Raw genomic sequence first — 26202 nt, 5'->3', positions numbered from 1 at the left:
GCTTTAAATGATGTAAGACATAAAAAACATGTACAACGTCGACTTTCACCCCCGTAATAACTTATTCTAAGAGTGTGTGGAGTAAATCCCTCTGAGCAGCAGCTGATCCAAACACACAGTTTCCTACAGCGTCAGTAACGTCAGATTTCCACGTCGCTCTCCTTGTCGTTGTCATGGTCACCGTCGTAAAACTCGTTGGCGGCTTCGGGCCTGAGGAGAGACAGAGATGTGACTTTAAAGAGGGGGTGTTCTGCTTTTGTCAGTCCCATAGCACCAGTCTATATCTCACTACAATGATGATTCTGTCGGTCTGTAAATGCAGTAAATTAGAATAACTGCCTTGTATAAAATGTCTCTCTCAAAATGGCTGTAGTGAATGTCTTGAAATAGGCCTCTGTCTCTTTAAGAACCTCTGAGCCTTTAGACACGCCCCCTCCACACGCTGTCTGTGGCATCAGTGGGGAGGGGGTTCTGCTGAGGAGCAGTGGTTGGTTACTCGGCTGGTGACCAAAGCTCGGAGGCGTCTCCAGGAGGTGGGGGCGTTCCTAGGAGGACTCAGGCAAACCTATCCCTAAAATGGCTGCCGTCAGAGTTTATACAGATTACTCAGAAATACGTGAATGTGCCAAGGCAACACTTCAGCCATGTTTTTAATGAGGGAGTGACAGAATAACATGATGGAAAGCTTGAAAAAGTCAATTTTGTATAATACCCCCCTTTAAGTACTTGCAGATACCGAATACTGACACGAGTACAAGACTTTTTGCAGTGAATAGACGGTTTATAGACCTCGCTCTCGTCTGTGTCAGGATAAGGCTTTAGTGAGGGGACAGTGAGGTCACCTGGTGTAGTCGTCCTCTCTCTCAGGATAAGGCGTTAGTGAGGGGACAGTGAGGTCACCTGGTGTAGTCGTCCTCTCTCTCAGGATAAGGCGTTAGTAAGGGGACAGTGAGGTCACCTGGTGTAGTTGTCCTCTCAGGATAAGGCGTTAGTGAGGGAACAGTGAGGTCACCTGGTGTAGTTGTCCTCTCTCTCAGGATAAGGCGTTAGTAAGGGGACAGTGAGGTCACCTGGTGTAGTCGTCCTCTCTCTCAGGATAAGGCGTTAGTAAGGGGACAGTGAGGTCACCTGGTGTAGTCGTCCTCTCTCTCAGGATAAGGCGTTAGTGAGGGAACAGTGAGGTCACCTGGTGTAGTCGTCCTCACTCTCGGGATAAGGCGTTAGTAAGGGGACAGTGAGGTCACCTGGTGTAGTCGTCCTCTCAGGATAAGGCTTTAGTAAGGGGACAGTGAGGTCACCTGGTGTAGTTGTCCTCTCTCTCAGGATAAGGCGTTAGTAAGGGGACAGTGAGGTCACCTGGTGTAGTCGTCCTCTCTCTCAGGATAAGGCGTTAGTAAGGGGACAGTGAGGTCACCTGGTGTAGTCGTCCTCTCAGGATAAGGTGTTAGTAAGGGGACAGTGAGGTCACCTGGTGTAGTTGTCCTCTCTCTCAGGATAAGGCGTTAGTAAGGGGACAGTGAGGTCACCTGGTGTAGTCGTCCTCTCTCTCAGGATAAGGCTTTAGTAAGGGGACAGTGAGGTCACCTGGTGTAGTCGTCCTCACTCTCGGGATAAGGCGTTAGTAAGGGGACAGTGAGGTCACCTGGTGTAGTCGTCCTCTCAGGATAAGGTGTTAGTAAGAGGACAGTGAGGTCACCTGGTGTAGTCGTCCTCTCTCTCAGGATAAGGCTTTAGTAAGGGGACAGTGAGGTCACCTGGTGTAGTCGTCCTCACTCTCGGGATAAGGCGTTAGTAAGGGGACAGTGAGGTCACCTGGTGTAGTCGTCCTCTCAGGATAAGGCTTTAGTAAGAGGACAGTGAGGTCACCTGGTGTAGTCGTCCTCTCTCTCAGGATAAGGCTTTAGTAAGGGGACAGTGAGGTCACCTGGTGTAGTTGTCCTCACTCTCGGGATAAGGCGTTAGTAAGGGGACAGTGAGGTCACCTGGTGTAGTCGTCCTCACTCTCGGGATAAGGCGTTAGTAAGGGGACAGTGAGGTCACCTGGTGTAGTCGTCCTCACTCTCGGGATAAGGCGTTAGTAAGGGGACAGTGAGGTCACCTGGTGTAGTCGTCCTCTCAGGATAAGGCTTTAGTAAGAGGACAGTGAGGTCACCTGGTGTAGTTGTCCTCTCAGGATAAGGCGTTACTAAGGGGACAGTGAGGTCACCTGGTGTAGTCGTCCTCTCTCTCAGGATAAGGCTTTAGTAAGGGAACAGTGAGGTCACCTGGTGTAGTTGTCCTCTCTCTCAGGATAAGGCGTTAGTGAGGGAACAGTGAGGTCACCTGGTGTAGATGTCCTCTCAGGATAAGGCTTTAGTAAGGGGACAGTGAGGTCACCTGGTGTAGTCGTCCTCTCTCTCAGGATAAGGCTTTAGTAAGGGGACAGTGAGGTCACCTGGTGTAGTCGTCCTCACTCTCGGGATAAGGCGTTAGTAAGGGAACAGTGAGGTCACCTGGTGTAGTTGTCCTCTCAGGATAAGGTGTTAGTAAGGGGACAGTGAGGTCACCTGGTGTAGTCGTCCTCTCAGGATAAGGCTTTAGTAAGGGGACAGTGAGGTCACCTGGTGTAGTCGTCCTCTCTCTCAGGATAAGGCGTTAGTAAGGGGACAGTGAGGTCACCTGGTGTAGTTGTCCTCTCAGGATAAGGTGTTAGTAAGAGGACAGTGAGGTCACCTGGTGTAGTCGTCCTCTCTCTCAGGATAAGGCTTTAGTAAGGGGACAGTGAGGTCACCTGGTGTAGTCGTCCTCACTCTCGGGATAAGGCGTTAGTAAGGGGACAGTGAGGTCACCTGGTGTAGTCGTCCTCTCAGGATAAGGCTTTAGTAAGGGGACAGTGAGGTCACCTGGTGTAGTTGTCCTCTCAGGATAAGGTGTTAGTAAGAGGACAGTGAGGTCACCTGGTGTAGTTGTCCTCTCTCTCAGGATAAGGCTTTAGTAAGGGGACAGTGAGGTCACCTGGTGTAGTCGTCCTCTCTCTCAGGATAAGGCGTTAGTAAGGGAACAGTGAGGTCACCTGGTGTAGTCGTCCTCACTCTCGGGATAAGGCGTTAGTAAGGGGACAGTGAGGTCACCTGGTGTAGTCGTCCTCTCTCTCAGGATAAGGTGTTAGTAAGGGGACAGTGAGGTCACCTGGTGTAGTCGTCCTCTCTCTCAGGATAAGGTGTTAGTAAGGGGACAGTGAGGTCACCTGGTGTAGTCGTCCTCTCTCTCAGGATAAGGCTTTAGTAAGGGGACAGTGAGGTCACCTGGTGTAGTCGTCCTCACTCTCGGGATAAGGCGTTAGTAAGGGGACAGTGAGGTCACCTGGTGTAGTCGTCCTCTCTCTCAGGATAAGGCGTTAGTAAGGGGACAGTGAGGTCACCTGGTGTAGTCGTCCTCTCAGGATAAGGTGTTAGTAAGGGGACAGTGAGGTCACCTGGTGTAGTCGTCCTCTCAGGATAAGGTGTTAGTAAGGGGACAGTGAGGTCACCTGGTGTAGTCGTCCTCTCAGGATAAGGTGTTAGTAAGGGGACAGTGAGGTCACCTGGTGTAGTCGTCCTCTCAGGATAAGGTGTTAGTAAGGGGACAGTGAGGTCACCTGGTGTAGTCGTCCTCTCAGGATAAGGCTTTAGTAAGAGGACAGTGAGGTCACCTGGTGTAGTCGTCCTCTCTCTCAGGATAAGGTGTTAGTAAGGGGACAGTGAGGTCACCTGGTGTAGTCGTCCTCTCTCTCAGGATAAGGTGTTAGTAAGGGGACAGTGAGGTCACCTGGTGTAGTCGTCCTCTCTCTCAGGATAAGGCTTTAGTAAGGGGACAGTGAGGTCACCTGGTGTAGTCGTCCTCTCAGGATAAGGCTTTAGTAAGAGGACAGTGAGGTCACCTGGTGTAGTCGTCCTCTCTCTCAGGATAAGGCGTTAGTAAGGGAACAGTGAGGTCACATGGTGTAGTTGTCCTCTCTCTCAGGATAAGGTGTTAGTAAGGGGACAGTGAGGTCACCTGGTGTAGTTGTCCTCTCTCTCAGGATAAGGCGTTAGTAAGGGAACAGTGAGGTCACATGGTGTAGTTGTCCTCTCTCTCAGGATAAGGTGTTAGTAAGGGGACAGTGAGGTCACCTGGTGTAGTTGTCCTCTCTCTCAGGATAAGGCGTTAGTAAGGGAACAGTGAGGTCACATGGTGTAGTTGTCCTCTCTCTCAGGATAAGGTGTTAGTAAGGGGACAGTGAGGTCACCTGGTGTAGTCGTCCTCTCTCTCAGGATAAGGTGTTAGTAAGGGGACAGTGAGGTCACCTGGTGTAGTTGTCCTCTCTCTCAGGATAAGGCGTTAGTGAGGGAACAGTGAGGTCACCTGGTGTAGTTGTCCTCTCAGGATAAGGCGTTAGTAAGGGGACAGTGAGGTCACCTGGTGTAGTTGTCCTCTCTCTCGGGATAAGGCGTTAGTAAGGGGACAGTGAGGTCACCTGGTGTAGTTGTCCTCTCAGGATAAGGCGTTAGTAAGGGGACAGTGAGGTCACCTGGTGTAGTTGTCCTCTCAGGATAAGGCGTTAGTAAGAGGACAGTGAGGTCACCTGGTGTAGTCGTCCTCTCAGGATAAGGCGTTAGTAAGGGGACAGTGAGGTCACCTGGTGTAGTCGTCCTCTCTCTCAGGATAAGGCGTTAGTAAGGGAACAGTGAGGTCACCTGGTGTAGTCGTCCTCTCAGGATAAGGCGTTAGTAAGGGGACAGTGAGGTCACCTGGTGTAGTTGTCCTCTCAGGATAAGGTGTTAGTAAGGGAACAGTGAGGTCACCTGGTGTAGTCGTCCTCACTCTCAGGATAAGGCGTTAGTAAGGGGACAGTGAGGTCACCTGGTGTAGTCGTCCTCTCAGGATAAGGCTTTAGTAAGAGGACAGTGAGGTCACCTGGTGTAGTCGTCCTCTCTCTCAGGATAAGGCGTTAGTGAGGGAACAGTGAGGTCACCTGGTGTAGTCGTCCTCACTCTCAGGATAAGGCTTTAGTAAGGGGACAGTGAGGTCACCTGGTGTAGTCGTCCTCACTCTCAGGATAAGGCTTTAGTAAGGGGACAGTGAGGTCACCTGGTGTAGTCGTCCTCTCTCTCAGGATAAGGCGTTAGTAAGAGGACAGTGAGGTCACCTGGTGTAGTCGTCCTCTCTCTCAGGATAAGGCGTTAGTAAGGGAACAGTGAGGTCACCTGGTGTAGTCGTCCTCTCTCTCAGGATAAGGTGTTAGTAAGGGAACAGTGAGGTCACCTGGTGTAGATGTCCTCTCAGGATAAGGCTTTAGTAAGGGGACAGTGAGGTCACCTGGTGTAGTCGTCCTCACTCTCAGGATAAGGCGTTAGTGAGGGAACAGTGAGGTCACCTGGTGTAGTCGTCCTCTCAGGATAAGGTGTTAGTAAGGGAACAGTGAGGTCACCTGGTGTAGTTGTCCTCTCAGGATAAGGTGTTAGTAAGGGAACAGTGAGGTCACCTGGTGTAGTCGTCCTCTCAGGATAAGGTGTTAGTAAGGGAACAGTGAGGTCACCTGGTGTAGTCGTCCTCTCTCTCAGGATAAGGCGTTAGTAAGGAGACAGTGAGGTCACCTGGTGTAGTCGTCCTCTCTCTCAGGATAAGGCGTTAGTGAGGGAACAGTGAGGTCACCTGGTGTAGTCGTCCTCTCTCTCAGGATAAGGCTTTAGTAAGGGGACAGTGAGGTCACCTGGTGTAGTCGTCCTCACTCTCAGGATAAGGCGTTAGTGAGGGAACAGTGAGGTCACCTGGTGTAGTCGTCCTCTCAGGATAAGGTGTTAGTAAGGGAACAGTGAGGTCACCTGGTGTAGTCGTCCTCTCAGGATAAGGCTTTAGTAAGGGGACAGTGAGGTCACCTGGTGTAGTCGTCCTCTCTCTCAGGATAAGGCTTTAGTAAGGGGACAGTGAGGTCACCTGGTGTAGTCGTCCTCACTCTCAGGATAAGGCGTTAGTGAGGGAACAGTGAGGTCACCTGGTGTAGTCGTCCTCTCAGGATAAGGCGTTAGTGAGGGAACAGTGAGGTCACCTGGTGTAGTCGTCCTCTCAGGATAAGGCGTTAGTGAGGGAACAGTGAGGTCACCTGGTGTAGTCGTCCTCTCAGGATAAGGCTTTAGTAAGGGGACAGTGAGGTCACCTGGTGTAGTCGTCCTCTCAGGATAAGGTGTTAGTAAGGGAACAGTGAGGTCACCTGGTGTAGTTGTCCTCTCAGGATAAGGCTTTAGTAAGGGGACAGTGAGGTCACCTGGTGTAGTCGTCCTCTCTCTCAGGATAAGGCTTTAGTAAGGGGACAGTGAGGTCACCTGGTGTAGTCGTCCTCTCAGGATAAGGTGTTAGTAAGGGAACAGTGAGGTCACCTGGTGTAGTCGTCCTCTCAGGATAAGGTGTTAGTAAGGGAACAGTGAGGTCACCTGGTGTAGTCGTCCTCACTCTCAGGATAAGGTGTTAGTAAGGGGACAGTGAGGTCACCTGGTGTAGTCGTCCTCTCAGGATAAGGTGTTAGTAAGGGAACAGTGAGGTCACCTGGTGTAGTCGTCCTCTCAGGATAAGGCGTTAGTAAGGGAACAGTGAGGTCACCTGGTGTAGTCGTCCTCTCAGGATAAGGTGTTAGTAAGGGGACAGTGAGGTCACCTGGTGTAGTCGTCCTCTCTCTCAGGATAAGGCGTTAGTAAGGGGACAGTGAGGTCACCTGGTGTAGTCGTCCTCACTCTCAGGATAAGGCGTTAGTAAGGGAACAGTGAGGTCACCTGGTGTAGTCGTCCTCTCTCTCAGGATAAGGCGTTAGTAAGGGAACAGTGAGGTCACCTGGTGTAGTCGTCCTCTCTCTCAGGATAAGGCGTTAGTAAGGGGACAGTGAGGTCACCTGGTGTAGTCGTCCTCTCTCTCAGGATAAGGCTTTAGTAAGGGGACAGTGAGGTCACCTGGTGTAGTTGTCCTCTCAGGATAAGGCGTTAGTGAGGGAACAGTGAGGTCACCTGGTGTAGTTGTCCTCTCTCTCAGGATAAGGCGTTAGTAAGGGGACAGTGAGGTCACCTGGTGTAGTCGTCCTCTCAGGATAAGGTGTTAGTAAGGGGACAGTGAGGTCACCTGGTGTAGTCGTCCTCACTCTCAGGATAAGGCTTTAGTAAGGGGACAGTGAGGTCACCTGGTGTAGTTGTCCTCTCTCTCAGGATAAGGCGTTAGTAAGGGAACAGTGAGGTCACCTGGTGTAGTCGTCCTCTCAGGATAAGGTGTTAGTAAGGGGACAGTGAGGTCACCTGGTGTAGTCGTCCTCACTCTCAGGATAAGGCTTTAGTAAGGGGACAGTGAGGTCACCTGGTGTAGTCGTCCTCTCTCTCAGGCTAAGGCTTTAGTAAGGGGACAGTGAGGTCACCTGGTGTAGTCGTCCTCTCAGGATAAGGCGTTAGTAAGGGAACAGTGAGGTCACCTGGTGTAGTCGTCCTCTCTCTCAGGATAAGGCGTTAGTAAGGGGACAGTGAGGTCACCTGGTGTAGTTGTCCTCTCAGGATAAGGCGTTAGTGAGGGAACAGTGAGGTCACCTGGTGTAGTTGTCCTCTCTCTCAGGATAAGGTGTTAGTAAGGGGACAGTGAGGTCACCTGGTGTAGTCGTCCTCTCTCTCAGGATAAGGCTTTAGTAAGGGAACAGTGAGGTCACCTGGTGTAGTCGTCCTCTCTCTCAGGATAAGGCTTTAGTAAGGGGACAGTGAGGTCACCTGGTGTAGTTGTCCTCTCTCTCAGGATAAGGCGTTAGTAAGGGGACAGTGAGGTCACCTGGTGTAGTCGTCCTCTCTCTCAGGATAAGGCGTTAGTAAGGGGACAGTGAGGTCACCTGGTGTAGTTGTCCTCTCTCTCAGGATAAGGCGTTAGTAAGGGAACAGTGAGGTCACCTGGTGTAGTTGTCCTCTCTCTCAGGATAAGGCGTTAGTAAGGGGACAGTGAGGTCACCTGGTGTAGTCGTCCTCTCTCTCAGGATAAGGCGTTAGTAAGGGGACAGTGAGGTCACCTGGTGTAGTCGTCCTCTCTCTCAGGATAAGGCGTTAGTAAGAGGACAGTGAGGTCACCTGGTGTAGTCGTCCTCAGGATAAGGCGTTAGTAAGGGGACAGTGAGGTCACCTGGTGTAGTTGTCCTCTCTCTCAGGATAAGGCGTTAGTAAGGGAACAGTGAGGTCACCTGGTGTAGTTGTCCTCTCTCTCAGGATAAGGCTTTAGTAAGGGGACAGTGAGGTCACCTGGTGTAGTCGTCCTCTCTCTCAGGATAAGGCTTTAGTAAGAGGACAGTGAGGTCACCTGGTGTAGTTGTCCTCTCAGGATAAGGTGTTAGTAAGAGGACAGTGAGGTCACCTGGTGTAGTTGTCCTCTCAGGATAAGGCGTTAGTAAGGGAACAGTGAGGTCACCTGGTGTAGTTGTCCTCTCAGGATAAGGCGTTAGTAAGGGAACAGTGAGGTCACCTGGTGTAGTTGTCCTCTCAGGATAAGGTGTTAGTAAGAGGACAGTGAGGTCACCTGGTGTAGTCGTCCTCTCTCTCAGGATAAGGCGTTAGTAAGGGGACAGTGAGGTCACCTGGTGTAGTCGTCCTCACTCTCGGGATAAGGCTTTAGTAAGGGAACAGTGAGGTCACCTGGTGTAGTTGTCCTCTCAGGATAAGGCTTTAGTAAGGGAACAGTGAGGTCACCTGGTGTAGTCGTCCTCTCAGGATAAGGCTTTAGTAAGGGAACAGTGAGGTCACCTGGTGTAGTCGTCCTCTCTCTCAGGATAAGGCTTTAGTAAGGGGACAGTGAGGTCACCTGGTGTAGTTGTCCTCTCTCTCAGGATAAGGCGTTAGTAAGGGGACAGTGAGGTCACCTGGTGTAGTCGTCCTCTCAGGATAAGGCGTTAGTAAGGGGACAGTGAGGTCACCTGGTGTAGTCGTCCTCTCTCTCAGGATAAGGCTTTAGTAAGGGGACAGTGAGGTCACCTGGTGTAGTTGTCCTCTCAGGATAAGGCTTTAGTAAGGGGACAGTGAGGTCACCTGGTGTAGTTGTCCTCTCAGGATAAGGCGTTAGTAAGAGGACAGTGAGGTCACCTGGTGTAGTTGTCCTCTCAGGATAAGGCGTTAGTAAGGGAACAGTGAGGTCACCTGGTGTAGTTGTCCTCTCAGGATAAGGCTTTAGTAAGGGAACAGTGAGGTCACCTGGTGTAGTTGTCCTCTCTCTCAGGATAAGGCGTTAGTAAGGGGACAGTGAGGTCACCTGGTGTAGTTGTCCTCTCAGGATAAGGCGTTAGTAAGAGGACAGTGAGGTCACCTGGTGTAGTCGTCCTCTCAGGATAAGGTGTTAGTAAGAGGACAGTGAGGTCACCTGGTGTAGTTGTCCTCTCAGGATAAGGCTTTAGTAAGGGGACAGTGAGGTCACCTGGTGTAGTCGTCCTCTCTCTCAGGATAAGGCTTTAGTAAGGGGACAGTGAGGTCACCTGGTGTAGTTGTCCTCTCTCTCAGGATAAGGCGTTAGTAAGGGGACAGTGAGGTCACCTGGTGTAGTCGTCCTCTCTCTCAGGATAAGGCGTTAGTAAGGGGACAGTGAGGTCACCTGGTGTAGTTGTCCTCTCTCTCAGGATAAGGCTTTAGTAAGGGGACAGTGAGGTCACCTGGTGTAGTTGTCCTCTCTCTCAGGATAAGGCGTTAGTAAGGGGACAGTGAGGTCACCTGGTGTAGTCGTCCTCTCAGGATAAGGCGTTAGTAAGGGGACAGTGAGGTCACCTGGTGTAGTCGTCCTCTCTCTCAGGATAAGGCTTTAGTAAGGGGACAGTGAGGTCACCTGGTGTAGTCGTCCTCTCTCTCAGGATAAGGCTTTAGTAAGGGGACAGTGAGGTCACCTGGTGTAGTTGTCCTCTCAGGATAAGGCGTTAGTAAGGGGACAGTGAGGTCACCTGGTGTAGTTGTCCTCTCAGGATAAGGCGTTAGTAAGAGGACAGTGAGGTCACCTGGTGTAGTTGTCCTCTCAGGATAAGGCGTTAGTAAGGGAACAGTGAGGTCACCTGGTGTAGTTGTCCTCTCAGGATAAGGCTTTAGTAAGGGGACAGTGAGGTCACCTGGTGTAGTCGTCCTCTCAGGATAAGGCGTTAGTAAGGGAACAGTGAGGTCACCTGGTGTAGTTGTCCTCTCAGGATAAGGCGTTAGTAAGAGGACAGTGAGGTCACCTGGTGTAGTTGTCCTCTCAGGATAAGGCTTTAGTAAGGGGACAGTGAGGTCACCTGGTGTAGTCGTCCTCTCAGGATAAGGCGTTAGTAAGGGAACAGTGAGGTCACCTGGTGTAGTCGTCCTCTCTCTCAGGATAAGGCTTTAGTAAGGGAACAGTGAGGTCACCTGGTGTAGTCGTCCTCTCAGGATGAGGTGTTAGTAAGGGAACAGTGAGGTCACCTGGTGTAGTTGTCCTCTCTCTCAGGATAAGGCGTTAGTAAGGGAACAGTGAGGTCACCTGGTGTAGTTGTCCTCTCAGGCTAAGGCTTTAGTAAGGGAACAGTGAGGTCACCTGGTGTAGTTGTCCTCTCAGGATAAGGCGTTAGTAAGGGGACAGTGAGGTCACCTGGTGTAGTTGTCCTCTCAGGCTAAGGCTTTAGTAAGGGAACAGTGAGGTCACCTGGTGTAGTTGTCCTCTCAGGATAAGGCGTTAGTAAGGGAACAGTGAGGTCACCTGGTGTAGTTGTCCTCTCAGGATAAGGCGTTAGTAAGGGAACAGTGAGGTCACCTGGTGTAGTTGTCCTCTCAGGATAAGGCTTTAGTAAGGGAACAGTGAGGTCACCTGGTGTAGTTGTCCTCTCAGGATAAGGCGTTAGTAAGGGAACAGTGAGGTCACCTGGTGTAGTTGTCCTCTCAGGATAAGGCGTTAGTAAGGGAACAGTGAGGTCACCTGGTGTAGTTGTCCTCTCAGGATAAGGCGTTAGTAAGGGAACAGTGAGGTCACCTGGTGTAGTTGTCCTCTCAGGATAAGGCGTTAGTAAGGGGACAGTGAGGTCACCTGGTGTAGTTGTCCTCTCTCTCAGGATAAGGCGTTAGTAAGGGGACAGTGAGGTCACCTGGTGTAGTTGTCCTCGCTGCCCCGCTCGTCCGGGTCGGGCTCGTCCGTGCGCTCGTAGCTCAGCATGTCTGAAGGAACGTCGTGGATCTGGACGGACGGGGCGTGGTTCAGCATCTTCAGGTTCTCGAAGACCGTCTGCCGGATCTGCTCCAGGTACTGACGAGGACAGACACAGAAGAAGACAATGATGATGATGATGATGGTGATCCTCGGGGTCAGAGCGGGAGTGACGGGAGACTCACCTGGCGGGAGTTCTGGTTCTCGATGCGGGTGCTGACGTCAGGGTGCAGCGTGAAGTCTGGAGCGAAGTACTCAAAATATTCTGTCAAACCACACGAGCAAAACATGATCACCAACCAGGACCCTCTGAAGGTTCCTCAGTGGACCTTTATGAAGCAAAGTCCCTGTTCTTCATTGGCCACAGTTCTAAACCTCACGGGAACATGGGAACTGGAGAACTCACCGCTGTAGGGCAGCTCCTCACTGATGGACTCATCCACCAGCAGAGAGGTCTCGAACGTCCTGCACCACAGAAAACCATCGTGAACAAATGAACAGAACCATTAACTCGTGTAGTTTCTCTGGGTTTGGGACGCACCAGCAGCGAGCCACGTTCCTCACGGTGTAGCCTCCTCCACCCAGAACCAGCAGAGGGATCTTAAAGCTCTTCACGAACTCCACGCACTCACTGAAAACAGAAGATCTAAAGCTCTTCTAACTCCACACACTCACTGAAAACAGAAGATCTAAAGCCCTTCTAACTCCACACACTCACTGAAAACAGAAGATCTAAAGCCCTTCTAACTAAACACACTCACTGAAAACAGAAGATCTTAAACTCTTCACAAATTCCACGCACTCACTGAAAACAGAAGATCTTAAACTCTTCACAAACTCCACACACTCACTGAAAACAGAAGATCTTAAACTCTTCAAACTCCACACACTCACTGAAAACAGAAGATCTTAAACTCTTCAAACTCCACACACTCACTGAAAACAGAAGATCTTAAACTCTTCACAAACTCCACACACTCACTGAAAACAGAAGATCTTAAACTCTTCACAAACTCCACACACTCACTGAAAACAGAAGATCTTAAACTCTTCACAAATTCCACGCACTCACTGAAAACAGAAGATCTTAAACTCTTCACAAACTCCACGCACTCACTGAAAACAGAAGATCTTAAACTCTTCACAAACTCCACACACTCACTGAAAACAGAAGATCTGAAGCTCTTCTACCTCCACACACTCACTGAAAACAGAAGATCTTAAACTCTTCTACCTCCACACACTCACTGAAAACAGAAGATCTTAAACTCTTCACACACTCACTGAAAACAGAAGATCTTAAACTCTTCTACCTCCACACACTCACTGAAGCACTCTCTGAAGCTCTTGTAGCTCCACATTAAAGGCAGGTTCTCAGGTTTCTTACCCGTGTCCTCGGATGCTGAGGTTGAAGCAGCCGAGTCGGTCACAGCCTAAAGAATCAGCTCCGCACTGGAAGAAAAACTCCAGGTTAATTCTCATCCGAAAACTAGGGCAAATGGGCAAAACAGAACATTGAAATTGAAGTGTGGAAGACGTGCACCTTTAGAACATTGAGTCAAGTCATGGCGGAAAAATAAAGAAAAAAAAATGGGTGGAAAAATAAGGAACAAATGGGGAAATTTGGGGAAAAGTGTGGGGAAAATTGGGGGAAAATAAGAAGAAAAAAGGGGTGAATAATTAATACAAATTTGGGGGAAATTAGAAAAAAATTGGTGGGAAAATTTGGAACAAATGGGGACATTTTGGGAAAAGAATACAAAATTTGGGGGAAAAGTGGAAAAAATTGGGGGGAATTAGGAACAAATTGGGAAAATTTGTAAAAAAAAAACAACAACAACTGTAAATCATAATAACATGAATAAAAAATAATACAAATAATAATAATTGTAAAAAATAAAATAAAAATATTGAACAAAACGGGGAATGATGTTCAGGTTTATCTTTTCAGTGACAAAGCCCAGCAGAGTTGTGTATATTTCTTTGTTATGGAGAAAGTCTCATTTGTCTCCCAGTCCCAGGTGATTAGGTGATCGTTCTGTTATAGTTCTCTGGGGTAGTTCTGGGATACTTCTCAGGGATAGTTCTGGGATACTTCTCAGGGATAGTTCTGGGATACTTCTCAGGGGTAGTTCTGGGATAGTTCTGGGATACTTCTCAGGGATAGTTCTGGGATACTTCTCTGGGATACTTCTGGGATAGTTCTCAGGGATAGTTCTGGGATACTTCTCAGGGATAGTTCTGGGATACTTCTCAGGGATAGTTCTGGGATACTTCTCAGGGGTAGTTCTGGGATACTTCTCAGGGGTAGTTCTGGGATACTTCTCAGGGATAGTTCTGGGATACTTCTCAGGGATAGTTCTGGGATACTTCTCAGGGATAGTTCTGGGATACTTCTCAGGGGTAGTTCTGGGATACTTCTCAGGGATAGTTCTGGGATACTTCTCAGGGGTAGTTCTGGGATACTTCTCAGGGATAGTTCTGGGATACTTCTCAGGGGTAGTTCTGGGATAGTTCTGGGATACTTCTCAGGGGTAGTTCTGGGATACTTCTCAGGGATAGTTCTGGGATACTTCTCAGGGGTAGTTCTGGGATAGTTCTGGGATACTTCTCAGGGATAGTTCTGGGATACTTCTCTGGGATACTTCTGGGATAGTTCTCAGGGATAGTTCTGGGATACTTCTCTGGGATACTTCTGGGATACTTCTCAGGGATAGTTCTGGGATAGTTCTAAGGGGTAGTTCTGGGATACTTCTCAGGGGTAGTTCTGGGGTAGTTCTCAGTCATACCTGCAGGACGATGCAGGTGGGCTGGTAATAATCCACCACTTGTTTGATGACGGGCTGAAACAGCTGCCTGTAGCCTGAAAGACACCATAACACAGTTAAAAGTGCGTGATATAAGCGTGTGCTGGAGAAGCGTGTGCAGGAGAAGCGTGTGCAGGAGAAGCGTGTGCTGGAGAAGCGTGTGCTGGGACTCACTCTGGTCGTCGATGCCGTCTCTGAGCGGGACGTTCAGGCAGTAATACCGACCGCTCTCTGCTCCGAACTCATACATGTCTCCTGCAGAAACATCAGAGACATCAGGACCTTCTGAAACCTGCTCAGCCTGTAGCCCAGAGCTCTACAAACACGTTCTCACTCACCTGTTCCGGGGAAGAAGTAGTTCCCGTACTTGTGGAAGGACACGGTCATGACGCGGTCGGTCAGGTAGAAGGCCTCCTGGACGCCGTCGCCGTGGTGGATGTCGATGTCGATGTACAGGACTCTGGGGTGGTACCTGCCGGGAGACAGAAGAGCGTGAAGAGGAACTGAAACATCACAGAGTCGCTTCTTTATGTGTTGTTACTTCAGAAGCTCCAGAATACTGATGACGATGTCGTTCACGTAACAAAACCCCGACGCCTGAAACACAGATCACAGTTTCATCACCGACTTTAACAAACTGTTGATTCACCACCGCAGACTCGCCGTGACTCACCTCAAACTTCTTGGCGTGATGCAAACCTCCGGCCCAGTTTATGGCAATGTCACAAATCTGCAGGAAAAGAACTATTAGTAACAGAAATACAAACTCACACAACAGTCAATGCAACTACTTTGCTTTCAAATTTAAAGGCCTTGTAAGCTTTTTGCTCTATTTGGAGCTTTTTACCCTGTAACAATGTTCCTCTCTCATCAGAACGACACCTGCAGTGGTGTATTGAGGTCAGGCCTCCTCAGACTGTGGACCTTCAGGTTATCTGCTTTGTTCATACAAGACATGGAGCTCCTCTCACTCTCTTTTGAAACATCGTGATAAGAAATGGGCAGATCACTCCAACTCCACTGACATACGGCTCAGTCAGAGGATTATGGTGAGCTTTTCACTAGGGCTGAAACGACTAAATGATTAATCGACGACTAATCGATTATTGAAAGAGTCGACAACTATTTTAGTATCGATTAATCGTTTTCTGGCTCACACAGACTAAAATGGAGCAGAAATGACCAAAAAAATGTAGTATTTTTGATGAAAACCTACTTTGATTTTATATTTAGGGTCTGTAGTGGTTTGTACAATTTAAATTTCATGAATAAGGCCTTCAAAAAACATTTCCCCTTGGTTTACTCCATCAGCACTTCCTCAAACAGCGCCACTTAAAGGAATAGGCCACCGTTTTTACATACTAAAATATGTTCTTACCTCACTTTAGTCGAGTTAATATATCCCCGTCTGGTCTTTGTCCGTGCGCTCACACATACGCAGCCTCTCCCACATGCCACATAGCTCCGAAAAAGCTCACGATAGAAGCTACCAAGCTCTTCCACGTGTTCCCTATTTAAATAAAGTTACGTGAAGTGTTTTCATGCGAAGTATATTTACACAGAAATGTAACATGTCGATTTTATAAGCAAATAAAAAGGGGGACTATATTGTGAGGCGTAATGATACGAGGAGCACAGCGTCCGCGTAGTAACTCCTAAAGACTTCCCCCGCTCACTTCCGTCAATAACCTTTAGGAGTTACTGCGCAGACGTTTTACTCCTCGTATCATTACGCCTCACAATATAGTCCCCCTTTTTATTTGCTTATAAAATCGACATGTTACATTTCTGTGTAAATATACTTCGCATGAAAACACTTCACGTAACTTTATTTAAATAGGGAACACGTGGAAGAGCTTGGTAGCTTCTATCGTGAGCTTTTTTGGAGCTATATGACATGTGGGAGAGGCTGCGTATGTGTGAGCGCACGGACAAAGACCAGACGGGGATATATTAACACGTCTAAAGTGAGGTAAGAACATATCTTAGCATGTAAAAACGGTGGCCTATTCCTTTAAGCTATAATGTGATAAAACAAATTGAAAAAATAAAAATTTCCTACACCATTCACAGCCAAGCGATTAATCGATTAATCGTAAAAATGATCGATAGACTAATCGATTACAAAATAATCATTAGTTGCAGCCCTACTTTTAACCCCCACCCAAACCGAGCACATTTTCTACACTTTTCTACACTCCCTAATGAGGCGTTACTCTGTTGCTCTCCATTCCAGAAGCTTTTAGATTTGGGTACAGCAGAACTGGAGAAAATGTGTGTTTTACAAGGTTATAATTTGGAATCTGTGAGATAGAATGAATCTACGATTGAATCCGGCCCACGACTTGTAGGGCAGAAGGTCTAAAGAGTTAGGATTTTTTAAAGAAAAGCTCACTCCAGCCACTAGGGGGCAGCTTAAATACAAATACATAATTCCACACGTGTCCAGCAGAGGGCGCTGACACAATGAGATCAGGATGTGAAGAACACACTGGCCACAGTCCTGTCAGGTTCATTTTTACTCATTTATTGAAAAACGTTTCCTCAATAGTATTTTCCCAATCAAAACATGTTTTTATTTAGAAGCTTTTGTTAATGGACCCCAGCAATACACTCCCCATGTAGGTTTAGGCCCCCAGGGAAATTCACTTGGAGACCCCCCCCCCCCTGCTAAAAGGAAGCACAGAGGAGCTTTCAGTGCAATGGCTGAAGTGAACGAATATAAGAAGTTGAATTAGCTAAATAACGATGCTCACACATGTGTGTCCTTGGCTTGATATGGATAAATATTTACAGAAAATAATAGTCCTACTAAACACCAGCATCAGATATTCAAAATATACAGCTTAGTGAAATGTACAATAGGATGAAGTTGCAGAATAAGTTTGAGTTATTGTTGGTGCAGCTCTGACTCAATCCAGGCTTGTTATGTGGACCCCCCCCCGATCTAAACGGAAATGTGATGATAAAGTTATTTGGAAAATAACTTAATCATTGTGACTCTGGATTCTGGACCATGAACGTTCTGCAGACTCTGCGTTTAGATCAGTCCCTTTTGCATCACAGACCACAGAGTCTCTCTTTAGAACTCTGAGTCCATCACAGAGCTACGTTTAATCTTGAATACACTTCAATTATTATGCATTTTTTGCTAAAACGTGAAAGTGAAACGTCAGGATATCTTTTTTCAGCCGTGTTAGATCAACATCACATTTTCAAAGTGTGAGATCGTAATAAAAACGTGTGTGAAATTATTACCATATACCAATAAAAAACACTCTTGTTAATAGTTCCGCTTCCAAAACATTCCCAACTTTGCAAACACATTTCGAACATTCACATCTTTGCTTTATAATTAAATCCATAATCCGTGTCTGCTTCTAAAATATAACAACGGCCTTTAAGTGAAGGAAATGTTAGTGTTTCTAGTTTTCAGTTTGATACAGTTGAACATCTGGATCGTACCTTGTGGTTGAGCTGCGTGGCCCCCTGCAGAGACGCCCCGGTGTATCTGGAGCAGAACTCGAACAGGCCTGGGAACACGGGGCTGAAAGGGGAGGAGTCACTGAGACAGGACGCTCATTAATGACGGTGTAAACATGTGAATATATTTACCAGTCGTCTCCCACGTTGAAGGTGTTGAGGCTCTTGGTGAAGCCCTGCATGTTGTTGGGACTGACTTTCTGGAGGAAGTCGATGTAATCCTCCGAGTGGAAGCGGCACATGTCGTGTTGGGACGCTTTGTACGGTTTAAAGACCTGAAACAGAGGAGTCACATCTGTGTTTTAGACCTAATAAAGTGTGTAGCGCTTTGTCTATGAATAAATGTAGGTGCACTGTTAATGATATACATATTTTACGACCTACGCGGCCAAAGTGTCGGCCAAAAAAAAGTCTCGTATAACCTCTGCACTGACGTATATTTTGACCGGTCTTGTGACCGTCGCTGCGGACTACTTTTGAGATTGCATTGTGGGAAATGTTGCACTTCTACTTCTTCACATGAACAGAGGTGAGTCCAGCATCTCACCATCATTTTCTTGTAGAGGCCGTAGTGCAGCACCAGGCTGTGGGTCAGGGACAGGCGATGCGGCTTCATGGGGTGACCGGCACCTGCAGGAAACACAGCACTGGTCACAGATGGAAAAACAAGCTCAGTCTCTGCAAACACAAACTCAGCAGGAAACACGTGGTCCTGGTATAGACTTGTTCTATTTCATCCCTCCTGACCGCCAGAGGCGGTGCTGAAAGCACTGAATGTTCCCTTCGCGCATGCGCAGTTCGAGTAGGAATACCAACAACGTCACAAACTTGTGACCCTCGGATGGCCAATCAGAGGCTATATAGCCCGATGACTTCCGAGGCTCTGTTCCTTTTTTCTTCTCGCGCGCAGTTGGTACTGCAGGTGTGTCTACTGCTTTGGTTTAAGCTATTGTGCACACTACTACTGTTTTTTTGTTTTTCTGTGATTCTACGTACGTCGCCGGTAGCCTTGCGACTGCTGTGTCGGAGGAGCGGGATTCTCCGCCCTCCAAGGGCTGCGACGCTACTCATCGTTTGTTTTCTTGCCCTCCCAGGTACGTGTATTGGGGTTTTCTCTCTCTCTCGCCTTTGCTGGGTAGACAGCGTGTCCGCTCTCTTCCCCCAGCTTATGGCGGTTGGACATTAGGCTGGGTGTGCTCCGTATAGCCTGATTTCTGTGTAGCGTTGGGGTTTTTTGTCTCCGCCGGCTACGTGTGGTTAGCTAGGTTGCTACGATTTTCGTGGGTGAGCCCTCCTCCCCCGACTGACTGCAGTTTTTTCACCACGGCCCTTTCTATTTTACCGTGGTTGTTTTTTGTTGCCCTTGGTGAGTACCTTGTGTTTTGTTTTGTTTTTGTTTTTTTTTGCCTCTACTGGTGCAGACTGCGTACGCGCCTCTTCCCCCAGTTTATGGTGTGAATTTTGTGAGTTGGTTGAACTCAGAGTGACAGCTCAGCCTTCTGGTGCTGTGTTGTTTTTTTTTCTTACTTCCCCGGCCGGGTAGGCTGCGTGTGCGCCGCCTTCCCCCGGTTCGTGACTTAGCGTGTGTTTTGTCCTTCCTAACGAGACACCGTTTTTTGCCATGGATGGTGGTCACTGTTGTGTTTCCTGTGGCGCCTCACTCCAGGTTTATGACGGCCATGACCTCTGTCCTGTCTGTCTCGGGTCCGATCATTTGAGAGAGGGGCTTTCTGATGACCCGTGCATGAATTGCAGCTTCATGTCTAGGGCAGTGCGACTGGCCCGGTTGGCACAGGTTTCCTCTGGCGGCGACTTGCCCCTAGAGGCGCTGGCTGCACCGGGCCCAGTTAGGCGCTCCAAGCGTAAAGGTGAGGCCGCCTTGGCGGCTCCCCCTAAGAAGAAGGCTGCGCAGGACAGGGCTCTCTCCTCGCAGGTCGAGCGGCTGTCGGCTGAACTGGCTGAGATGAAGTCCATGTTTCAGGCTCGCCAGTTGGACAATGTGTCGGAGGATAGTGGGTCTTCTCGGACCATGCCTGTCCTTCCCCCTGAGGATGACGTCCTTTCACTGGCTGCTTCTGTGTCTCTTTTTTCGGAGGACTGTGAGGATGCCGCCTCGCAGGTTTCCGTGGCGGGCTCTCGTGGTTCTGACCAGGGCTCGCTGGTTGAGGCTGAGGACAGTTCGATGCAGTCTGTCCTGCGGTTGGCACTACAGAGCCTCCAGGTGGAGGTGCCACAGCCAGATGCAGTTGCCCCGGGTAGTGCTTTTTTTAGGCGTGGGCGGCCGCCTTCCACCTTTACCGTCCCGCCTTCTGAAGAGTATCTGACGGAATTACATGCATGCTGGAGGGAACCTACTGCCTTTGCTCGCCTTTCGGCCGATGGCAGAGCGTTGGCGGCTATGCAGGGTGCTGATCAGGCCGGGCTGGAGCACATGCCTGCGGTTGAGCCGGCCATTGCTTCCTTGATTGTCTCTCCCGAGGAGGCGCTGCGCCCGAATGTTCGTTGCCCACGACCCCAATGTCGTGTCACGGACGATCTGCTGACTAGGACCTATAATGCTGGCGCCCGTGCTGGTCGCATTGGGAACTCCTTGGCGCATTTGATGTTTGCCCTTTCTGCTTCATTGCCTGCGGGCGGCTCTCCTGCCAGTTCAGTTGCGTTTAGTGATGCTGCGCTGCAGGCATTTGCCCTTTTGACGCGGGAACTTGGCCGAATGATGTCTTTCTTGTGCCAGGCTCGTCGGCAGGTATGGCTGGCACAGTCACCCCTGACGGAGGCGTGCCGTAGAACTCTGCGGGGTGTTCCAGTGGAACCTGGAGTGCTTTTTGGGCCGGCTGCGCTGGAGGCGCTGGAGAGGACCATTCGTGCTCGTGAGACCCGCCAGCAGTTGTCTGGCCTTAATAGGGCCATGCCTCCTCCTCGTTTCGGGGGCCCGCCGCCTCCTCCCCATAGACCTCGGTTCTCGCCTCGGGCTTACCCTGTTGTTGACGGTTCTCGCCAGCCTGTGACCCGGCAGAGGCCGGACGGGGATTTTCGTGGCCCTTCCCGTGCGCCAGCGGGTCGGGCGCAACCGATTGATCGTTCCCGTCGCGCCCCCAGGTTCCCACGGGGCCAGGGGGCTAGGAGATGAGGGTCTCCGGCCGGCAGTCGGATATTTCACCAGCGAGCAGCTCAGTTGCTGGGCTGCTCATGGCTTGGATCCATGGGTGGTTGCTACCTTGACCCAGGGGTACAAGCTGCAGTTCCGACGCCGGCCTCCTCTTTCACGTCGGGTCGCAATGACCATCATCAGCGACCCGGCAAAAGCGTTGGCACTGGATCAGGAGTTGTCTGTCCTCCTGGCCAAAGGTGCCATCGAGGAAGTGAATCCTCTGCGGCAACCCAGGGGTTTTTATTCTCCTTACTTCCTTGTTCCGAAAAAGACAGGCGGTTTTCGACCCATCTTGGATCTGCGGGGACTGAACCGGTTCTTGAAAGCGCTTCCGTTCCATATGTTGACCGCCGCAGAGGTTGTGCAGTCAGTCCGCGAGGGGGAATGGTTCACTTCCATAGACCTCAAGGACGCCTATTTCCATGTCCCCATCTCGCCTCAGCACAGGCGATTCCTCCGGTTTGCGTATCGAGGGCGACACTGGCAGTTCAGAGTGCTCCCCTTCGGTCTCTCTCTCTCTCCGAGGGTGTTCACACGCTTTGTGACGGCAGCGCTGGCACCTCTGCAGTCCCAGGGGATGAAGGTTCTGCCGTACATAGACGACTGGCTGGTTTGCGGCCCCTCTCGTGCGCTGGTGGCTCGACACACGTCCCTTCTTCTTTCACACGTGGCTCAGCTGGGGATAACTGTAAATCTGGAGAAGAGTTGTCTGATCCCCTCACAGACTGCGACGTTCATAGGTATGACCCTGGATACGACCACCATGTTGGCTCGCCCCTCGCTTCCGCGGGTCAGCAATATCCTCCTTCTACTCAGTCGGTTCAGATTAGGGAGGTTGTTGCATTATGTCACGTTTCTACGCCTCCTGGGCATGCTGACTTCAGTGTCCCGTATTGTCCCTCTCGGGCTTCTCAATCTGCGGTCGTTTCAGAGATGGTTGAATGGTTTCCGTTTAGACCCCAAACTGCACAGGCGTCGGAAGCTTCGTGTGTCGTGGAGGTGCCTGTGTGCTCTTGTCCCATGGCGGAACGAGGCCTACATACTCAGCGGGGTACCCATGGGCATTGTCGTGTCACGCAGGGAGGTGGTAACGACGGATGCCTGCCGTACAGGCTGGGGCGCTGTGTGGCAGCACAGGGCGGCCCACGGTCTGTGGTCTCTAGGGGAGCGCAACGACCATGTCAATGTGCTCGAGCTCCGTGCGGTGCACCAGGGCTTACGGTGCCTTCTGCCTCATCTGAGGGGGAAGCATGTGCTCATTCGCTCAGACAACACAACCGCTGTGTATCATGTAAATCACCAGGGAGGCACCAGGTCCGCGGAGCTTCTGGCGGCTTCACGGGACCTCCTTACATGGGCTGCCTCTCGTCTGACCAGCCTGCGGGCAGTGTACCTACCGGGGGTGTGGAACCGGTCTGCGGATTTCCTCTCCCGTCAGGGGTGTCCTCCGGGGGAGTGGCGCCTCCACCCAGAGGTGGTGCGGTCAATTTGGGGCATTTTTGGCGTAGCGGGGGTGGACCTTTTTGCCAGTCAGGACACGGCGCACTGTCCTCTGTGGTTTTCCCTGAGGGAGCCGGGCTCCCTCGGCCAGGATGCCTTTGCTCACCCCTGGCCTCGAACGTTGCTGTACGCCTTCCCGCCGATACCTCTGATTATGCCGACCCTTCAGAGGATTCTCCAAGAGGGTCACCTGGTGTTGTTGGTGGCCCCGTTTTGGCCGGCGCGGACGTGGTTTCCACTACTGTACAGTCTTTGCCACGGCCAGCCATGGTGCCTTCCCGACCGGGCGGATCTTCTCTCTCAGTTGGGCGGGAGGATCTGGCATCCCGCGCCGCATCGGCTGCAGCTGTGGGTGTGGCCACTGGGGGATCCGGGGGGTCTCTGACGGATATGTCGGATCCTGTCAGGAGGACCATCCTGAATGCCAGAGCGCCATCTACGCGGCGGATGTATTCCAACAGATGGACGCTGTTCTCTCGTTGGTGTGCTGCTCATGGTAAAGACCCTGTTTCTTGTTCGGTGTCTACTGTTTTGGAGTTTTTACAGTCACTTTTGGATAAGGGGCGCACTCCCTCCACTCTTAAGGTGTATGTCGCGGCAATATCATGTCACCATGTTCTTGTCGGCAATGCTCCTGTGGGGCGTCACAGTCTTGTGTCTCTCTTTCTTAGGGGTGCACGGAGATTACGTCCGCCGGTGGCCCCACGGACTCCACCTTGGGATCTACCATTTGTGCTGTCGGCTTTGGGGCTGCCTCCTTTTGAGCCGTTGGTTCGTGCTGACTTGCGGTGGGTATCTCTGAAGACTGCGTTTTTGCTGGCCATTGCTTCAGCGAAGCGGGTTGGTGAGCTACATGCCCTGTCTGTTAGTGCCGAGTGCCTGAGGTGGGCTCCTGATGGCTCTGGGGTTACGTTGTGGCCTAACCCTGCCTTTCTCCCCAAGGTTTTGTCTCGTTTTCACTGCAATCAGCCTTTGCGGCTTGGGCGGTTGGAACCTTCACCCGGTGGGTCAGGTTCGGAGTTGTTGTGCCCTGTTAGGGCATTGCGGACGTATATTGCTGCCACAGCGGGTGTACGTAAGTCGGACCAGCTTTTTGTGTGTTTTGGTGGTGCTAGGCTGGGTTGTGCTCTCTCGAAGCAGCGCCTGTCCCACTGGATTGTGGAGGTGATTTCTCATGCTTACGAGGCTGGGAACCGTCCCCTGCCGTCTCCTGTTCGGTGCCACTCTACTAGGGGCGTCGCAACGTCATGGGCTGCCTTGCGGGGGATGCCTCTGGACGCCATTTGTGATGCTGCTTCGTGGTCATCTTCCACTACCTTCACCAGGTTCTATAGGGTGAATGTGGCGGGTTCTCAGTCTCTGGATGCTGTGCTTCTTCAGGGATCCTCTGAGTCCGCTTCCTGAGGTGTGTGGTCGGATTTCCTCGTGACTTGGCTGGTATTCGTCATTCAGTGCTTTCAGCACCGCCTCTGGCGGTCAGGAGGGATGAAATAGAACGAGAGTTACGTATGTAACTACGGTTCTATGAATCCCGGATGACCGCCAGAGATTCTCTGTCACTCGTGATCCTTGCGTTCGCGCGAGTGGAGTCTGCAGGAACAGAGCCTCGGAAGTCATCGGGCTATATAGCCTCTGATTGGCCATCCGAGGGTCACAAGTTTGTGACGTTGTTGGTATTCCTACTCGAACTGCGCATGCGCGAAGGGAACATTCAGTGCTTTCAGCACCGCCTCTGGCGGTCATCCGGGATTCATAGAACCGTAGTTACATACGTAACTCTCGTACTGCACAGGGTTTAGATCCTCCTCCTTCCCTACAATTCAGAACATGTCACACTTTTTAGGTTCTCATTTAGTGTTTTGTTGAGTCTAGTTTTGACACAATTTGTGGAAGACAGAAGAGTGATCATGTTGAAATGTTTAGTAGCATCGAAATGTCGTCATCACCGTATACATCATCGCATACAATGTACGACAGCGCCTCCCTCTGGGCTAAAACAGCAATAGCGGTTTACGTTTCTCCAGTCTGTCCCACCAGGTCACCTCCCATTTCACAAACTGTCAGACTTTAAGCTACATTATTCAGGAATAAGAGTCGATTTTCTGATATATCGTGATATTTTGTGGCACGATACGATACTTTTCTATTCCGATACTTTTGACGACGTCATGCATATTAATGAGGCAGCAGTGCTCCACTGTTTTCAGTCATTAGAGGCCAATAATGATGGAGAATTCAGTCAGGACAGCAGGGGGCAGCGCTGCAGCTTTAAGCACTTGGACCAAACACTGTCACACAAATAAATGCCTTTCATGATTTATAAAAGTGGTACAAAGCACATGAAAGGAAAAGTAAATGATGAATAATATGCAGTAAATAAAGGTCAAAAGCAGCATTTTGCTTTTAAAATCTTGATTATTGTAGGTTATTTTGGTGCAACATATATCGATTATCGCAGTATCGGCGTCTTGTGAGCCATGTATCGCGCATCGAATCTCCCGAGAGTCGTCTGTAAACACACATTTCATTATTGCTTAACCTCGTAACCCCCGCCTTAAAGGAACAGGCCACCGGTTTTCCAAACTGAGACATCAATTCAATTCATTCAATTGGACTTGATTGCAGACTCGAGGTCCAAAGAGACAGAGCGACATCCCAAACAAACACCAAAAACACAATCACAGTCACTTTATAAAGATATACCAGCGCCTCCACATCCTCGACTGAGAGCGACTGGCACTACAGGTGACATCAACCATAGAACCAATGACTGCCTGTTCTCACCTCAGCTTAGATGAGCTGATCTGTACCTGTCTGGTCTTTGTATGTGCCCTCGGTCACGCAAAACGACCAAAGATGTTGTTAGCATTGAAACCTCTCCCAGTGTTTTCCTATGGCTCCAAACAGGGGCTAAGTAGAAGTGACTGAGCTCTTCCACGGACGCAAAGACCAGACAGGTACGGATCAACTCGTCTAAGCTCAGGTAAGAACAGATCTCAGTCTGGAAGAACCGTGGCCTGTTCCTTTAACCGAGCAGGTTTGCTCCAGTTTGGCTTTAACCAAATCTAAAAGCTTCTTGACTGGAGAGATCACAGCCTATAGGCCAGAGTAATGCTTCATTTGAAAGCTAAGACCTACAAAACTCATCTAAGCTTCTTCCTTGCTTTAGTGGTCAGATTTGAGCTGTAATTGTCACGTTTTTAATCATGTTTTTTGTAGCGTTTTGGCCACATTTTGTTGTGTGTGTGTGTGTGTGTGTAATATAACAGATCAAACCACACAAACGTGACTATCATAATGAGAAAGTAGCTTGATTCGTTTTGAAGGTCTCAGCTTTCAAATGCGGCGTTACTCTGGCCTATAAGTCTGTAAGATCAAGTCCGGAAGCTTTTGGATTTGGGCAAAACTGGAGGAAATGGAGGTGAAGCCTTTGCAGAACATAAACAGACCTTACGCTAACGGTGTTACGGCGTTATGTGCATGTATGTGTCAAACTGACCCCGTTAGCCGCTCCACAGTCGTCTCTAAACCACAAACTACTGATTAAAAACTATCATTATTCTGCAGTTCAGACGCACAAACACAGTGAAACAATAAAACAAACCCCAATACAAAGAGTAAATGTAAAACGAGACGGTTTATGAGCAATATTGTCACGTTAGCGGTGTTAGCATGTTAGCACACAGACCGACGCACCGTAATGAAAGTTTCCCACATCCGGGTCGTAAAAATAGGACGTCCTGTTCGTCATTTTGATAAACCTCTGAAGATTCCTTTTTCCTGTAAAAACTAGTGGCGCGTTTGCAGATAAAAATCCCGCATTTCCTCCCGGTTAGCTCATGGTTAGCTCTGCGTTCGCTGCAGAAGCTGCGGCGGCCATTGTAAACATCCGACCTGCGTCATCAAACTGCGACAGGAAGCGACGCAACAAACGCTTTAACCTCTTACTCCCCACCGGAACCGAGCACGTTTTCTCCAGTGTGGCGTCTTTACCCAAATCTAAAAGGTTCAGAAACAAAGCGGGAAAATAGAGACAAAAACGAGGATGAAAAAACAACCAAAGAGTGACAAAAAAGCAACAAAAGACCGAAGATAAAGACAATAAACAACTGAAACGCAATTAAAAAGTGACAA

The 26202-nt window shown here is 49.7% G+C and overlaps 1 protein-coding gene across 1 annotated transcript; it reads right to left on the bottom strand.

Annotated features, from left to right (window-relative positions):
- hdac3 (histone deacetylase 3) lies at window positions 1–25964 on the bottom strand. Its single transcript, XM_079556622.1, has 15 exons — window positions 25765–25964; window positions 17965–18047; window positions 17550–17692; window positions 17400–17481; window positions 14608–14664; window positions 14476–14531; window positions 14273–14406; window positions 14109–14189; window positions 13917–13990; window positions 12515–12579; window positions 11669–11758; window positions 11534–11592; window positions 11313–11392; window positions 11069–11226; window positions 1–210 (listed from the first exon to the last, which is right to left on the bottom strand). Exons 1-15 carry the CDS (start codon window positions 25817–25819, stop codon window positions 141–143), a joined length of 1287 nt encoding a protein of 428 aa, XP_079412748.1. The 5' UTR covers window positions 25820–25964; the 3' UTR covers window positions 1–140.
- Between the last annotated feature and the right edge of the window lie 238 nt (window positions 25965–26202).

This window comes from Gobius niger, assembly GCF_951799975.1.
Source record: "Gobius niger genome assembly, chromosome: 5".
NCBI lineage: Eukaryota > Metazoa > Chordata > Actinopteri > Gobiiformes > Gobiidae > Gobius > Gobius niger.
The sequence above is the reverse complement of the archived record's forward strand: the minus strand, read 5'-3'. Positions and strand labels throughout refer to the sequence as shown.